This window comes from Impatiens glandulifera, chromosome 1 (genome assembly GCF_907164915.1).
Source record: "Impatiens glandulifera chromosome 1, dImpGla2.1, whole genome shotgun sequence".
Classification (NCBI taxonomy): domain Eukaryota; kingdom Viridiplantae; phylum Streptophyta; class Magnoliopsida; order Ericales; family Balsaminaceae; genus Impatiens; species Impatiens glandulifera.
The window spans coordinates 136,450,824-136,469,512 of record NC_061862.1 but is presented as its reverse complement, the minus strand read 5'-3'; the positions used below and the strand labels follow the sequence as shown (position 1 = coordinate 136,469,512).

At 31.7% G+C, this 18,689-nt stretch overlaps 3 protein-coding genes across 3 annotated transcripts; 2 read left to right on the top strand and 1 right to left on the bottom strand.

Moving 5' to 3' along the window:
- The first annotated feature begins 397 nt into the window (after window positions 1-397).
- Window positions 398-5,309, top strand: LOC124939318 (iron-sulfur assembly protein IscA-like 1, mitochondrial). The gene is made up of 3 exons (XM_047479803.1): window positions 398-693; window positions 4,744-4,861; window positions 4,954-5,309. Exons 1-3 carry the CDS (start codon window positions 498-500, stop codon window positions 5,060-5,062), a joined length of 423 nt encoding a protein of 140 aa, XP_047335759.1. The 5' UTR covers window positions 398-497; the 3' UTR covers window positions 5,063-5,309.
- A 1,078-nt stretch (window positions 5,310-6,387) lies between these two features.
- Window positions 6,388-7,245, top strand: LOC124919868 (germin-like protein subfamily 3 member 2). The gene has a single exon (XM_047460231.1). It carries the CDS (start codon window positions 6,469-6,471, stop codon window positions 7,120-7,122), a length of 654 nt encoding a protein of 217 aa, XP_047316187.1. The 5' UTR covers window positions 6,388-6,468; the 3' UTR covers window positions 7,123-7,245.
- Window positions 7,246-7,954: 709 nt separating this feature from the next.
- On the bottom strand, window positions 7,955-9,132 carry LOC124919867 (protein YIPF5 homolog). Its single transcript, XM_047460230.1, has one exon. It carries the CDS (start codon window positions 8,893-8,895, stop codon window positions 8,152-8,154), a length of 744 nt encoding a protein of 247 aa, XP_047316186.1. The 5' UTR covers window positions 8,896-9,132; the 3' UTR covers window positions 7,955-8,151.
- Between the last annotated feature and the right edge of the window lie 9,557 nt (window positions 9,133-18,689).

The following is an 18,689-nucleotide window of genomic DNA, read 5'->3' as shown; positions in this document are numbered from 1 at the left end:
TGGTTTAGAATGTAATCTTTTAATTTTGGAACATCTTCCCTTCCGAAAATATATACCACAAAGAAGCTCATCTTTATATTTTCCTCCAAAGAATAAATGAAATTCGAAAGTCTAAAATCAATTTTTAATCCCATAGTTAGGGAATATGTTCAATTAGTTTCCACAATTTTCCTGCATTTTTTATTACATCCAAAAGTTATATAATTGATTGACTTATAATATTTATAACAGTAGTAGTTTTTGTTAATACTTTATCATTTAATATAAAAAGTCTAAATATGTTAGAACTGATTTTGAAATTTAATACATTATCTTTTATTTAATTATTATTATGTTTTAAAATTAACATTTAAATATTTTAAATGAAGATTTATATTGCAAATCAACCAACAAAAGGAAGGAGAAGTCTAAAGATTGAAGCGAACGGGAGAGGAATGAAAATGTCATAAACAAGGCGATAGAGAAAGATACACAGTTGATTATATATATATATATAAATGGCTTCTTCTGGTAAAATTATGGCGGCAGCTGCAGAGAGGGTCGGTACAGCGGTTCGTCGTCAAGTTCTAACCCTAACGGATGCCGCAGCTGAAAGGATTCATCAGCTTCTGCAGCAACGTCAACGCTCTTTTCTTAAGCTCGGTGTAAAGGCTCGAGGCTGTAACGGCTTATCTTACACCCTCAATTACGCAGGTTTGCTTCTTTCACTTTCATTTTTCAATTAAATTAATTGGGTATGGAACTTACTAAGCTGTTTCCAGTCTATATTACCGAAATATTAATTGGTCTTGCTCCAAAAAGGCATTTTTTTGGATGAATTCCCTATTTGAGAGAAAGGGGTTGTGTTTTGATTAAGTTTAGTTGAGAATTATGTGTAGTGAATACACAAATCTCAAGAATTGAAAAGGAATCAATGTAATGGACAAGTGTCCTGTAAGGAACTGTTAAGTTGGTTTTTTCTCTTAGTATTTTGGGACCCAAATGATTTGTTTAAATATCTGGATAACTTTTCGATTTCAATTGGATCCTGTCATCTATTTGCCAAAAATATGACCTTGGGACTGAGATTGTGAGTCTTGATGTTCCTCAAGCTTGTTATTTGATTTTTTGCTTGTGTTGTTAACATTTGAATGATAATAGTCTTGTAGCGTCAATTGTCTAGCTGAATTCAGATTGTTGGTTTATTGTTTGCCAGCTCAATTTCTTAGTAATTTTTCTTAGCTCTATACATATTGAATATGTGTATCATAATGAGACCTGGATGTGTACAAAATTCCTTAGTTGAGTATGATTATTTAATATGTAAATACTGTGTTTTTTGCTACAACGTTATACAAATGTTCATTTCATTGAAGTCTTTAAATAAAAGATATAATTTCATAAAGGGATGGAAACTATAACTGCAGTGAGGTTGTGGATTAAAATCTATCTTTTCTTTTATTGTTTTTGTTTTATGTTGACTTAACTCTTATTAAGAGTACAAAATGTTAGCATTTGCTAGTTATTTAGACTTGGTTGTTTATGCGAAAGAAGAGGGTGAGAGTAAGTTCCCATGTGTTAGCTAGTAATATACATTGTTTATTTCCTCTAATATACAATTAAGTTCATTTAAATATTGTTACTATGATTCATTCGGGGTGTTTCAGCATGAACTTCTGGTTCAACTGCATTCATTTTTGGTTGTCTACTTGTTTCAGACTCAGTTTATTGTTTTTATTTACCAAATGATCTTTTGCATCTCACTATTTTTGTAAAATCTCATCTATCTGTAATATGTTCAAAACAACTATACATCTTAAATGTTATATGGCTAAAAAATGCCACAAACATGTTGTTGCCTATAAGGCTATTGATAATGTTATGTTATTGAATTTGAATGATGAATCAACTTATTTTGACTAGTTACTATTGATTAGATTATAAGCATCAATATCATATTAGCTTATAATCACCAATTTGGACTTCATTTGTAGGGGTCAGCTCATTTGAACCCTCATGTTGGCCTTGATGCTTCATCATGTACTTAACCTTGAATTTGTTGTAAACAACTATCTGACAACCATTTGTTGGTTTATATCGAAGTTGAGGATAAAACTTAAAATATCAAACCACTAATAGTAATTTGAGGAGCGAGCATGACATGGTATATATTATTCCTTGAAATGATATCCCTATATATGAATCTGTTAGTAAATGATCAGTAGCAGTTGAAACAAGTTGGTTCAAAATATTGATATGTTTAGTTACTTAATGGCAGCGGTCATCTTGGAGTTTAAAGCATTTAATAGTTGTTTTGTGTCATGAGTAGATCAAGATATATAGAGCTACTCTAGGCTTGGATGTAGAGAATTATATTTAGGCATAATTATCCAAGGGACCTGGCCTATTTTATTAGATCCCTTTCTTGTTAATTGGTCATCCAAATGCGAACTGCTGGATAGCCATTGAACTGACAGTACTGGGAGACAAAAAGCCTCAGTCATGATCTGGCCAAAACAAGCTCTAAATTCATGCAAGGGAAAATACGTTAGATTATGTAATACTAGTGTTACTACTCACTCCTTGCTCTGTTTGATAACAGTGTGTTTTTAACTTATCTCATAAATATGATAACTAAACTTTCTTCCTTTCCCTTGGTTCAAAATATAGGATTTGGTTCTACAAATTTGATCACTAATCGAACACTTCAAGTCATGAATGTAAAAAGAGTTGGATGGATCAAGTAGTAACTAAATTCTTATAACTTCCATATTGTCAATTATTTGTTAAGAATAATGAGCATCAATCATCATCTCAATCATAATTACGTGTGCATAATCTGTAGTAGCTTGAATTAGGAAGAAGTAACTGTAAATGTGAGCAGTTTATATGACTTGACAAATGCAAATTACAGTGAAATGATATTCCATAATGATGGAATTTAAAGGATGTAGAACAAGTAAAAATGTTAAAACCAAGCTGATTTCTTTTATCTGTATGCAGTTCTAGGTTTCATTTATGAAAGTACATATTTTAGTGTTTTTCCATATTATTGACTGAGGCTTCTTCTTTTTTGTCAAAAGGCTTTGCCTTTTGATTTAATAAACAAAACATTCAAAGTTTTGAAATGAAAAAGAGAAAATACTTAACAGGCTAAGTACCCCAAAAGCTTATAAAAGCCAAAAGACAGTTGTATTTAAGAAAACAATTGAACATGCTCATCAAGACGGATTGATCAAAACTTATTCTTTGTCAAGCATCCTGTTGGGATTAGTATTGGGGAACTTACACCAATTCCTAATCTAAATATGGTAACAATGGAGGACAGCCTTCCAGATTTGTTCATCATTTCTTCTCACTCGGCTTAGGACTCCTATATTCTTTCATTCTAGATTTCATTGATTGATGTTGTAAAATGTTCATCTCAAAATAATTGAGAACAATGTGTCATCTACAGTGTGAGTCATGTCTTTATACGGCTCCAATTGAGGGTAACATTACAACATCATGTATTTAACGACTTTCCTCCAGACAACAAGAGAGTAGGGACAATTAAAGATTAGATGATCAAGAAAATATTGGATTGTTATCAATCTTATTATAATATCTTTAGTCAACAGGTTTTCATGATAAGAGACCCGCACAATAATGAATAAACTGATCCTAGGAATCACCCTGCTGGTCCATATTTAGATGCTTGAGTTACTTGTTATGAGAGTAAAATTGGGTTTTAAGCAGAAATCAAAGACGTTAAGATTAGCGTACTTAGAAAATGAGTGTATTTTGAGGTTTGAACCCTAAGAATGGAGTGGAAATGATCTAATGTGGACAAATTGAATCTTGAGGGGCTAGATTCCTGATGCTTGATGTAGAAACTATAATGAGATGATAATGTATTAGGGGAATACAAGTGCTGGTAATGGTTCATTGGAATTGATATGCTTTTAATTTCTGTGAACAGTATGATGAAGTTAACAGGATTTTTTTGGTCAATTGCTTTGCCTAAAGAGAATCAGATCCTGTTATCTTATTGTCTGAGTCATCTTTGAATGAGATTTAAAGTTTAGAGGATGTGTTAACTTGAAAAGCACTTTACCTAGTGTGTAACATTTACGTAATATAGTTCTTGTCTAATTTTGTTGATGGTGAGGATTTGTTAATCTTTTTTTGGCTTGTGGTTTCCATTTCTCAATGGAGTTCCCTTAGGCTATGTTCGGTTAGAGTAGAGTTGTAATTTTTGGGGAGCAGGTCTAGTTCTATTGTTTATATGAGTACTTAAAATGAAGAATTATAATTTAAATCCCATGAAATTAAACATCAGTGTTATTTCTTGAGTTTCAATTCCTTTCTAGGAAGAATTTCAATTCCATCTCTCCCAACACTGTACAGTTCCAATTATTTTTATTTTCATGGCTCTTTATAGTTTATTATATTCAATGAACATATAATAAAACTATTTCAATGTATTTTATTAATACTAAATACAAAATTAAGGAAATAAAACAAGAAAAATAATAGTATTTTATTAATTTTGTGATTTGCATTTATTAATAGTAAAGACAAATAAAAGAAGATAAGAATTATATTGTATACTTGGAATACTAATTCCAATTTTAAGTAAACATACATAGTCTTAATCTATTTTCTTTCTGTTCTATGGTGAAGTATGTATTTGAATTAATATATTATAATATGATGTTTTGAAAAAAGGATGCCATGGTTTCTTTTATCTGATATTTCTGGTGCAACATGAAATGTTCACAGATGATAAAGGGAAGTTTGATGAATTGATTGAGGACAAGGGTGTCAAGATATTGATTGATCCAAAAGCTCTTATGCATGTAATTGGTACTAAGATGGATTTTGTGGATGACAAACTCAGGTGGGTGTTCCATCTAACCTCTCATATTTATTTTTTTATATTAATTTTCAAAGAAGTTGCAATTCCCTGAGTTGTCTGGTATTCTAATCCAGATCGGAGTTTGTCTTTATCAATCCAAACTCAAAAGGCGAATGTGGGTGTGGAGAATCTTTCATGACGGGAGGCAAAGGTGATGCTGCAAAACCTGGTGGCGGTTCATGAACATAATTTGTGATAAACACTTGTAAGAGAATATGTCTCTTAGCTGAGGCTGAGAAGTTTTCATGGCTTAGAAATAGAATGATATAATAAAATGAAAACAAGTTTGTCTGTTGAGGTAAAAACACAGTTTGGAATTTATTTATACTGGGATATAGGTAGCGCTTTTGTTCAAATGTTTTTGTGTACAATTGGTCAATTTAAGTATGCAGATATTGAAAGTGGAATAATATTTTGGTCAGATTTCTTTTCTATTTTATTGGTTCTGATGCAGTATTGACACTTTCTTGGTGTTCAATCATTAAAGGTGGTTACCTCAAGCTTGGTAGTTGGTTAAGATACTATTTCTTTGGCAATTTTTGTGTTCGGCAGGGTTAATACTGCCAATGTTATGTAACTTTGTGAGGGATTAGGTTAAGCGCATTGGGTTCAATCGAAAATTTAATAATATTAGTTAGTCCATAGTTTTCAAAGCAAGTTTGAGAACAAACTTTTGCATGACCATTTTCTTTACAACACACTCTTAGATTGAAAAACAAAATTCATTTTTTTATGTCAACGCTGGCCAGATCTTTCTGATGAGAAAAACTCGAATAGGGTTGTGAGGTTAAGATAATGTTACGATGCTATTCAATTTATTAAGTTAAAATAGCTATGAAAAGTGTAAAAACTAGATTGAAAGTAATAAATTGGGCAAGAGAGATTAACAAAATGACCTAAACAATCTCCAAAGATGCAAAAGTCGAACAAAGAATCCTCAAACAAAAACTGCCTATCAGCTTATACTCATACATACACAAAATCCATATATCATGCCAACATATCTTTATCTTGCCCTAGATGTACTCAAATACACCCCCACTTTGTGACCTTATGAAAGTCAAACTTCACCATACCAAACATTCAATTCTTTTAAGTTCATTTACGCAATTATCTTTGTAGTATTAATAGTTGGAATACCTCTGTATTTTTAAAACCCATTGTGAAACAAACAAACAAATTCAGTATAGAAATTACCATTTGTTATGAAATCAAGAAAAAAACATTAAAAAAAAAAGTCTAATGTATCCTCCTGGAATGAGAGCTCACGATGATCACGGTTCACAATCATTATATCATATTCATCCCACAGCTAAGATAATGCTCTAGATCATCAAGATTCTTAAAGTTGAACAGTTGTTCAAGTGCACATGAGTGTGAAGACAACTTATAGTAAAAGCATACTAACAATCATACTGGTTCCCATGCTTATAAACTGACATAATCATATATTCTTCATTCACAAGCAAAAACCTACCTTTTCCCTTTAGTTATAATGGATACCAAAGAACTCAAACACAAAATGGTATTCTGGCAAAAAAAACCCAACATTACTCTCCCATTATAACTATTTATTTCTCTTTAGCAATATGTTCTTAAAGATGATACTATTGCTAGTCATATTTACATTTAGTACCTATAATCTATCATTAGCCTCAGACCCTGATCCAGTTACAGACTACTGCATACCTGAGGTTGCATCTTCATCTTCTCCTCTTCAACAATGCAAGAACTCTTCATCTGTTAACGTTGAAGATTTCGTATTCAACGGAATAAAGGATAGTGGGTCCCTCAAGAAAACTGGGTTTTCAGCCTATTCTGTCAACTCTACTGTCTTCCCCAGCCTCAACACATTGGGAATGTCGTTTGTGAGAGCTGATTTTGATGTCGGAGGAGTGAATGTTCCTCATTACCATCCGAGAGCAACCGAGGTGGTGTACGTGTTGGAGGGGGAAGTTTATTCGGGTTTTGTCGATACTCAAAATCGAGTTCTAGCCAAGGTGATAAAGAAGGGTGAGGTTATGGTGTTTCCAAAAGGTCTGGTGCATTTTCAGATGAATGTTGGGAAGAGGCAAGCTACATTATTGGGGAGTTTTAATAGTCAGAGTCCGGGAACTGTTAGGATTGCCAACGCAATTTTTGGGTCTGAGATCGATGAAGGTCTGTTGAAGAAGGCTTTTGGAATGGATTCTAAGGAGATCAAGAAGATGAGGAAGAGATTCAATGCTGATGAGTTAAACTAGAGATCATGTTTTATTTCATTGTTTTTTTTCTCTCTAATCATCTTCAAATGGAAAATCAAAGCATTCAATTTGGTAATATAAAGGAAATCAAACATTATTATTTCAATGCATCATTTTGTTAGATCTTGAGTTGCTTTAGATTAGATACATTTAACTACACCCACTCCGGGTAGTGAGGTACCTGACCAAGTCCCCTACTAGACTACAACTATCCCCAATTCCCTACACCTCTTAAGTTAAGACTCCTTATCACTTGAGCTACAATGGGTGGGTGGGATTCTAATTTCTTTACTTCTAAATTTAAATTTCCTGTATGCAAATCTCATATACAGTAGTAGTTGTTTCTTAAATCCAATTAAAGAAATCAAATCAAACATTCATTTAACCATAAGAATTAGTTAATTACCCATTGCTAAATATGCCAAAGTGACTACAGACTAATGTGCAAAGTTCCAATCCTTACAAAGATATGTATTTCAGAATCCAAATCCAACCAGAAATGATCTAAAAAGAAGGTATTGTAAACAGAGAGACACAACCATACACCATCAATATGATAACACTTTCTTTATGTACAGAAGGTGCAACCTTTTGGTCACATCCTCTCAAAACCATTCATAATTGATCAAATAAGAACATACAGATGGACTGGTTAAGAAAGCAACATTCTCATACCAAATAAAGTCAAACACTTTCTCAATCTCAAAAGGGTGCAATTTATATGATAGAAGAACATGTGAAAGTACCAATAACTGCAAATCTTAGTCCCCAGCAATCTGATATTACTTTACTAATGTTAAAATTGGATATGTCATAACATGAATTAAAAAAAAAAAAAATAACTTTCTTTCTGGAAATGGACCAGTCTATCTGAAGGGAAAAAAGAAAAGAGGAACAGAGGTCTTAAAACAATGTAATGTAATGTAAAGCAGCATTTCCTCACAGGTAATCAAAACAGTTACACAAGGATACTTACTCAAAATGCATGCAAGCTAATATCAATCAGTATAGTAAAAGAGATGAACAACCTCAAAATATCACTAACAGTGAGAATAGCATGTAAATCAAGAAACATGCATACGCTATAAGGCCTCGATGTTCATCACCACAAGATGCTAACTCCACCAGAAGCCTGGTACAAACCCTTGTCGACCAAATCACAAAAACCCCAGCCATCACGAAAATTCCGGCACCACCTTGAGGAAGAAACAAAGCCACAGCCGATAAAAGCACCATGGGAAGCATACAGTACCCAATCAAACTCAAGCATCTGTAAACATCCAAATTCCCATTCCTTCCTGCCAGCATATTGAACACAACATACAAAAACAAAGACGCCATAGTTACCCATCCCAAAAGGATCCCAAAATGCAGCTTCCCTGCCAGCAATTGAAATAGACCAAAAGCCATCAAGAACAAGAAAGGTCCTGATAGATCCGCATCTTCATGGAGATCCGCGTTCACTCTAATCGGGTTTAGTATTGAAATACTTTTATGCCAGATCTGCTTCGTATTGATCCCGAGTTCTTCTAGAAGAGGAGGCTCGTCGTCAAATCCCGACCCAATTCCAACCGCGCTGCTTCCAAATTGCGGCGTTGAGAAGGATGTGGATGCAGCGGCGGAACCAACATCAAATGACATAAACGGGATGCTATTGTTAGCTGACTTGGGTGGTTGAAAAGGGGGAGTTGGTAGTCGCCGCCGTTGATTTCCTGCAGCTGGGTTTCCACCTCCCGGGAAAATCACTGGTGGGACGTTGAATTCCTTGGCCATGAATATAGAATTCCAAAGAATCAAAATCAGATAGAGATAATTTTAGGGTTTTGAGGAATTTCTGATCGAATCAGGAGTAGGTTGGGTTATTATAGAAGCGAATGGATCTGATGAGATGAACTAGGGTTCTTGTATTTGGTGAAGATGAAAGTGAGATCAGCAATCGGAGGTTCCTTTGAGAATCGCCGGAAAGATGGATGCCGATGATCCTTGTAATTGAAGAGGAAAAAGACTAAGTGGATTTTATTGGGAAGCTTCGGTCACATAATTTCTTTGTTTTGTAACCTATTTGTTTTTATAATTATTAAATACATAATAAATGCAAATATTAACATCCAAGGAAACAATTAGCTTTTAAAAAAAATAAAGTGCCTTTTAAGCTTAACTATGAAGCATCTAACTATAGTCAATAAGAAGACTAAGTTTTTTAAATTAAAAAATAATAATAAAGTATATTTTATAAATATAAATTTATCATAATTATTATCATAATCTTAGTCATGCTCATAAAAACTAGCATAAAAAATTCACATTTACAAAGTTGAAATAGACAATACTCACATCTTTGTCGTCGCCATCATTATCGTTTTTATCGCCTTCATCATCTTTTTCGTCGATAATATCTATGGTCTAAACATGAGGGACTTCAATGGTTGAGACAATCTAGTGGTCGTCTTACTCCTCTCATTCAGCGTTGTTTTAGTTATTCATCAAAAAAAGAAACAGTATAACAAATTTGATAAGAAGACATTCATTTAATTTTTTTCTCATTAGTTCACTGATTTTATCCTCATTTCTCGGTTAACCAAAAGTATCATTTCTTACATAATAGACATCTCATATTACTAATCTCGTAAACTTATTTTTGCACCCAACTATCTCAACAGTACCAACATTTTTTAATTTCACTTTTGCAAACCAACAATCTCATCATATCATTAACCTCTTCGGTAGACCAACAATCTCATTCATATATTTAATCACTAATATTTTTTGTTTTCCAATTAGTCTATCATATTACTAATCTCTTATCTTTTGACAAACCAATGTTACCGAATTCTTATCCCTCGGTAAACCAACCACAAATCTTAATCACACTTTCCAAATCATTACATCAACATCTCGATCATGTGTTGATCCAATTGAAAATTTTAAAAAAATAAGTTTGAATTTTAGTTTTGAAAATTGTTACAGAGCTTGGTTAATGTTCTTGTTTTGGTTGTGTTCGACTATAAATATTATTTCAAAGCTCTTGAAACAAAATTAGGCCATAAGATGGCCTAAATCAAAAGTTCTCAAATTTTGTCCTAAAAATGATTTTGAAAAATCAATTGTTATAGAGCTTGATTGATCGTGTTTAGTGTTAGGGTTTATGATCCCTACAATCATATAAGTTGTTTGTAACTAACAGATCATGATTTCATAGTCTGTATTAAAAGATACAAACCTGTAATTTTTCATACTAAATAAAGAACACTCGATCCCCAACAACCGAGTCCTATAAGACTGAGACCGAGAAAATCGACCTAGGACCGATATTTTTGAGCTAAGACCGAGACCTATGACCGGTATTTTTGAGCTAAGACCGAGACCTGCAATGAATGAAGAGTATAAATCTATGCAAGACAATAAAATTTGGGAACTTGTCCCATTACCAAAAGGGGTGAAGCTTGTTGGTTGTAAATGGATTTTTAAAACCAAACGGAATTTTAAAGGTAATGTGAAAAAGTATAAAACACGTCTTGTGGCTAAAGGCTTTACTCAAAAATACGAGATTGATTATAAAGATACTTTTTCTCCGATTTCAACTAAAGACTCTTTTAGAATAATCATGGCACTCGTTGCACATTTTGATATGGAGCTACATCAGATGGATGTAAAGACAACATTTCTCAATGGAGAAATTGATGAAACAACTTATATGGTGCAACCAGAAAACTTTGTGTTAGGAGTTTCAAGGAATATGGTTTGAAAATTAAAGAAATCCATCTAGGGCTCAAACAAGCGTCTCGTCAGTGGTACCATAAATTTCATGAGGTAATTCTCTCATTTGGTTTTGGGAGAATTTAATTGATGATTGTGTGTATCACAAATTTAGTGGGAGTAAACATATATATCTAATTTTATATGTTCATGACATTTTGCTTGCCTCAAATGATATAGGCTTATTGCACCAAACTAAGACTTCTCTGTCGAGAAATTTCGAGATGAAAGATCTTGGTGAGGCCTCATTTGTATTAGGGATCCAAATACATCGAGATCGTTCTCGAGGAATTCTTGGATTGTCATAGATGAGCTATATCGATAAAGTACTTAAAAGATATGGCATGCAAGATTGTAAATTAGGAAATGCCCCGGTCTCTAAGGGAGACAAATTTAGTCTTCAACAATGCCCTAAAGAAAATTTGGAAATTCAAGAAATACAAAAGATTCCATATGCTTTGGCAGTTGAAGGTCTAATATATGCTCAAGTTTGTACGCGTCCAAATATCGCGTACATAGTTGGCGTATTAGGAAGATATTTGAGCAACCCAGGTTTGGATCACTCGGAGGCAGCTAAAAGGGTTATGAGATATCTAAAGAGAACTAGAAGTTACATGCTCACATATCGAAGGTCGGATAATCTTGAGATCATTGGTAGAAGATCCACTTCGGGCTATGTTAAAATTTAAAGGGACATTTATATATTTAAATGAATATATATGGTCATTGATTATAATAAGTCAATATTATGTGATATAAGGATATTTAGGATTTGACTTAAGGACATTATTGTTATTAATGTTAAATTGTGGATACCTTGCGGTATTTCTAATTTGATGAGGGACCAAATTAGAAATTAGCATAATAAGGCAGTTATGACGGTTATGGTCTCCAAAAGGCAGAAGAAATTATAAAAGGGAGGTTGGTTGATAAAAAATAAAGAGGAACTTATTTTCATCACACGCTCTCTCTCTCTGAATCCCTATCATTGGAGAAATAAGGCTAAAGGATTTTTGCTCTTTTGGAAGACCATCTCATCTAATCATGTCTAAGGATCTAGGTATATATATTCCGCTTTTGTCTTTCATATCTCAGGAACAAGAATGAAGATCTAGGGTATTATAGTTTATGATTTAAGTTTATTATGGAATTATTTTAATTAATTCCAACAAAAGGGAGATAGATTCGGACTATTTAACAAATCAATCACACTTCTAAAAGAAGATTATAGATGACAACATCGTTCTATTTCATTATAGTATTTTACTAATTATTATGTTAAATTTCGTTAGCAATTTTTTATGTTCTATTTTCAAAGGGACCTTATTGCTCTGTTCCACGTGTTGGCTGTTGGCTTAAACGAGTTGTCTCTAATTTAAACGATCGGTCATATTTTAAAACGTGATTTTACATATTTTTGGGTGAAATAAACCAAATGAATGTTTCTAAGTTATAAACATAATTCTAACCTAAATGCCTTAAATGCATCTAGTTCCTCATAGAGAATGATAAGTAAATTTTAAAAGTGTAATAACACACCTGTAGGACGAGGAGGGCAGAATGTGGGACATAATTCAAAAAATAATAATCAAGGTTAGCACATTAAATAATGATAAGATAATATACAAGGATCAATAGACAATTTATTTCACAATATTAGGAGTTAAGAAACAGAGGTTATGCACACAGATAAAATGCCAAAATGATCATGAAAATGAATGAATCAAACATATGCCCAAACCAATGCATATTTTCACCCACAGTAAGACAGAAGACTTGTTCAGCTACTACTACACATGGATGAGCCATTGAGTTACAATTAAAGCAATGCAATGAGATCCCTTGGTTGTCAAGGTTCTCCTTCTTGGGTAGCAAAGGGAAGTGATAACCATCCTTTCAGTCGTCTAGACTTGTTCAACACATCGTCTTAAATCAAAACTTTGGTCGAATCCAAAATCTTTGACCGCGAATTGACAAAACCGAAACCACTGACCAACAACTCCTCCTCCTCGTGACTGCAGGAGGGAGAAACATGAATTCTTCATAATTATTAATCATGAATGAATGTTCTATATATACCATCCTAACAACAGCTAGCTAGGCAAACAACAACTTACAAAGAATCGAATTTCTTCCATAACCTATATACTAACTATATTTGTATTTTCAAGCAGCCTAACATGAATTAACAATTAATCTAGAGAATAATAATATGAAAACGCAGATTGCAATACAGAATTGATTTGAAAACGTGGATTGCAAAATCTGATTTATAATTCTATAAAATCTTTTATAAAATCCTCTCTTCTAGCCTAGCGGCAATAAGATGTAGATAATATCCCTAAGTTCGTGGTTAAGTGTGTTTGCGGGCTACATACTTAATCCGTTGTCCCATTTTTAATTCCAATTTTTTTTTATAAAATGTCATTCATAAATCTCATCTATATTTTTTTTTGGAAAACGGTTAAAATCATTTCATTAAAATCCCAAAAGTGGGAAGGTCGGAAATCAAAGTTAGACAAACCCTAGGTATGATTAAGGATGAAAATCAAAAGACCCTAAAAAACTAATTAGTGACATTCATACATTCTAAAAAACAGAGATTACAAACAGAAAACACTAAATTCAAACATAACCATTCCAGCTTGGAATTTTCGAATGCAATCTATTTTCATTGAGATGCATTCTTCCCTTTCCTCTTCCTCTAACGATAAAAGGAGATTATATTGAAGAGGATGATGAGTATTGTTGTTTCTCATTTTGAATTCTCTCTTTGTATGAGCCCGTTCTGATTTGATAGAAATAATTGTTTCTGTGAATTTCAGAGCTTCAACTTTAATTTATGTATTCTTATCTTCCTTATATTCAGCTTCAGCTTCAGACTCCTCGTCGGTTTTGGAATCTTTTTTATCGGCTTTAGAATTCTCTGCTTCAGTTTTAAAATTCTGGGTGTTTTCCTCTTGAGTTTACTCAACAACAACTTGAGGTTCATCTTCCATTTTCATTCTAATCATTTGTATTACAGAAAATTATATTTTTCTCTTCACTTTGATTCCTTATACTTTCTTTATCTTCTTTCCTTTTTTCTCAGAATTCTTCTTGCTTTCTTCCTCTACATTTTCCTCATTTTTGCGTTTTTATCACTATCTTTGACTTCCATAATATGCTCTTCAATTCTTGATTCTTTCGTTTAATTTTCCTACTTTTTTGATTCTTGGGCTTTCATGATTTTCTGTTCTTCCTCAATTACTTTTACACATTTAGTAATAACATGTTGGAAAGTATTGCAGAAAACACACACCTGTTTGGCCTCTATTAATATGAGATTTCCATGACGGTGGGTTTTCCCTTCCTATCAACAACAACCAGTTTCTTTGGCAGTGTACATTGATGATGTATTTCAATGCTTATTCAAGCAAAAGTAAGATGTTTTCATCCCTCTATAATTGGGTCCATATATAATGGTTTCCCCAATAGACTAGAAAAGTGACTTAGAGCTTCTGTATAATACATGTGTGTTGGGATGTTTCTAAGTTTGAACCATATTTGGGATGTTCCTAAGTTAGAAGACTCAATTCTTCATATCATCTATCCAACTTCATGCAGTTGGATTCAATAGCGGACCTAGAAATATTTTCTCGGGGGGGGGGGGGGGGGGGGCCAAATACATAATAACGTGCATTTTTGGCTATCAAATAAATGCATTTTTTAATTAAAATTTTACTCGATAATTACATAAAAATACTAATAAGCACAATTACTAAATTATTCTTGTCCCTGAGTCGGTACAAAAGAAGACAAATATCTTCATTACGTTGCCTATACCAATCAATCAATTCAAGAATTTTTTTTTTTATTTGATGAACTACTTGACTCATCATGTCCTCGAAAAGGTAATCCTTGCCTCAATAGAAAGCGTGTTACATCAAATATTGTCGTTAAACATGTGTGATAATTTATTTCTATATCACGACCATGTGTACGTAAAACGTTTCTCACGTTATGTCTTTGATCTTAAAATGATTCAAATTGAATTCTAGCTTCATTATGACAACTATTTGAAGTTCTCATATGACGATTGAATCTTTCTAATGCTCTTTTCCAATTTTTGTACTCATCTCCGATAAATGTATCATTTACGTTTTCTCTATTTAAAGGTTTGAAAAGATAACACCAAAAACAAAATGATGAATCTTTTGATATACTATATTCTAACCATGTATATTTGATCAGTAACATTAGACTCATTAGTAGGCTCATTAATTGATGTAAAAGTACAAATTCGTTTATAGAACATCTTCATTATTCTATATCCTACATAAAATAAATGATTAAAAATAAATACGTGTCACAACCCCTAAATAAAATCTAACAAATACATTTATTTAAAATTAAGAAATATAAAATAATATTTTACCCTTATATTTATATAAATGGTTATTTTACCCTTATATTTGTAAGTAATTTATATTATTAATTATATTAAAATTAATAAAATATATATATATATATATATAAATAAACTATAATATAAATATAGGTTTAAAATAAATAATAATATTATATGATTTTCATTATTTCATATATAATTCTTTATATTTTAACTTATATAAATAAATGTTATTTATATATTAACTAAAATTTATGTATTATTATAAATATTGTATTTTAGAAAATATTTTTTTGTATAAAATAAAATATTAATAATAATTACTTTAATAAAATTATATTGAAATTAGAATATTATAATTATGAATTAGTTTTTTTTATTAATTTTTATAAAAGGAAGGGTTATAAATTTTTTATAAAAAGAAATGTTAGAGGCAGGGTTTGATCACCTGACCTCTACTATACATTTCAGCTCCAAAACCACTTGGGCAAAGCCTTATTTAATAAACATATATATATATAATATCTTAAAAGTTTTACCCTGGTTGGGGGAGGCCCGGGCCCCCCGAGGCCCCCCTTGTAGGTCCGCCACTGAGTATGCCCAATTTTCATAATATCATCCAAGTTCGTTCCCTTTTTGAATTGTAAAAAATAGAGATCATGGATGTTTGCAGAAACCTTCTTCAGTCCCTTCTGATCACCATTGTTTCATTAGTGATTCCTTAGTGCCTGGGAAAGATACACGGTTATTTCCAATGTAGTTCCCAACAACTACATTTTCCCATTCTTTGACGCAATTTTCCTCCACTTCAATGGACAATTTATATTCAAAAGGAGAGTTGAGAATCTCAACTTTTGTTTTAAACTCACCCAAGTAGATTTGACATTTGTATGAATGATCTTCTGCTTTCTTTTCTGCATTCTTTTTTCAGACTTCATTTACCTTTCAATTGGAATTACTCCTAATAGTATAAGTCTTTGATTTGGGGGACTTCATTAGCTTTCTCATTGTTTCCATTGACCAGTTTACTATCTTCTTGTATTCTTCCCTTTTCAGTAGGTTCCAATCTTGAAGATAATGTAGATTGAATTGGACGGTTGTTTGTTGTATTTTCTCTTTTTTTTATCACAATTTCTAACATCGGTAGCTTTGTGATTTTATTTTTAAGTCCAAAAAGGTTTGCTCTTTCATTATACATAACCTTACATATTCCTTCATTTCCCCCTGTCTGTACTTTCTTCAGAATTTATATCAGTAATGAGTTTTTTACCTTTGTTGCATTTCTGTTTTTCATGGATAATTTCTTCAGCAATCCTATCGATTTCTTTTTTAGCTACCTCTTTTAAACCTTCCATCACAAATTCTCTGACTTCCTTATTCTTATTTTTTTTCCCATTTTGATGAATAGCAGAACATAACAACAAAACGAAACAATAACAGAATATGGTACACTAGAAACCCTAACTATTACAGAACATGGTACACTAGAAACTCTAACTATTACAGAACATGGTAAACTAGAAACTCTAATCTTCCAACTAAGCTTTACAGATGAATGAACGACCTAGTTATTAGAGTTGATACCGTGTCGTTCGTGCCGATTGTGCGCATGTTCTTGATTTGACAAGTGACTCTGAGCGACTATCAACCGCGACCACAACAAGTGAAACCGCGACCTTGATATCGTACTGATCGTGTTTGTTTTTCCGTTCGTGTTGATCGTGTCGTTCGTGCTGTAAAATCTCCAGAATTTTTAAATCCCATGTATATCTTAATCAACACTAAATTTGAACGTGGATTTCAATCCAATTTACAACCAATTTCTTTACTTTTGAACCCATTCCCATCAATATCTTAATCAAATTCTCTCTAAAAGCAAACATATTAAGGTATTTATATAACATCTAAAGCTGAAAATAATTATAAATATATTATATCAATTTTAATAAAATATAAATGAGAGGAGAGAGATAAAAAAATATAATTAAAATCATGAATAATTGTAATTATAAAAGATATATAAATGAAATAGTTATAAAAGTATATTCAACTTTATTTTCATTTTAAAATTTATCAAAGTAAAATTGAAATATTTTTTTAAAATTTAATATAAAAATTATTGATTTAGATAAAACTTAATTTAATATTTAAGTTTTGGTTAGTGTATATTGTATAAGCAGTTTTGTCTAGTCATTTGTATATCGTTTCAATTTATTAATGGGTTTGATTTTATTAATTAGATCAATTTGTTCAGGTTGATTTTATTTATTAGTTAAAAATATATTACTAAATAATATAATTATACTCATATTAACAATAATGTATATTGTAACCCAATTCCTAAAAACTTAAATTATATAAAAGAAAATTAATTGAATCATTATGGGTTGATTGATTTTACACCTAGACCACCAATAGATCGATACTCAATTATCGTCGATAAGTTTAAAAACAGTAGTTAATTAATTAAATTTAAAGTTTTCGATTTTATTCAATTTAAATGGTTCCATTTAGTAAGTGTGGACCATGACAATTGGATATTAATTTTTTTTATTTAGTTTAATAAATATATTCACATATAATGATTGAAGTATTATAATTTATACATAATAAAATGAGGGGAAAATTATAGTTGACCTTTGGATACATTGATACTATGATTGTCTTACCCTAGTTCATGGCTTACTTTTTTGTTTTTTGGGCGACTCGTTTAAACTTGAGACAACCCGTTTAAGCCAACACGTGGAACATTTCACTAAGGTTTTTTTGAAATAGAACATAAAAAATTATCTATAATATTCTTTTGAAAGTGTGTTTGATTTGATAATGAGATATTCTAGGTTAAAAAATGATATATCATTACATCAAATGAGACTAAATTTTATGGAGGTGCTATGATGAAAGGATTTTTGGGATAAAGTGGCAAAAAAAGGATTTATTTGGTTTATTTTGGTTAAAATGGAAAAAAAAAAAACTTGTATGAAATATGAATAAGTTTATTTGAGTATAATGGGTTTTGGGACATGATAAAGTATTAAATAAATAAGAGAAATTATTTATTTATCTCCTATTAATTAAGCTAAATATAATAATTAATTCCTATATTTTCTCAATTTAGTTATTTCTCTATTACTATTATAAATAGATAAATTATTGTAAAGATTATTCATTCAAAATAATACAATTCAAATCAAGAATCCAAAGTTTAAACAATGGCGTATCCAAGATCAAAGGGTACTTGCATGGCTCTTTTCAACAATGTATTGATTATGAAGAGACATTCAGTCCTGTGGCAAAACCCACTACTATTCGTGTTATTCTTTTTTGACAATATCTTATCAATGGTTCATTCATCAACTTGATATCAGAGCAATGCATTTCTTCATGGGTCTCTACAAGAAGAAGTTTACATGGCACAACC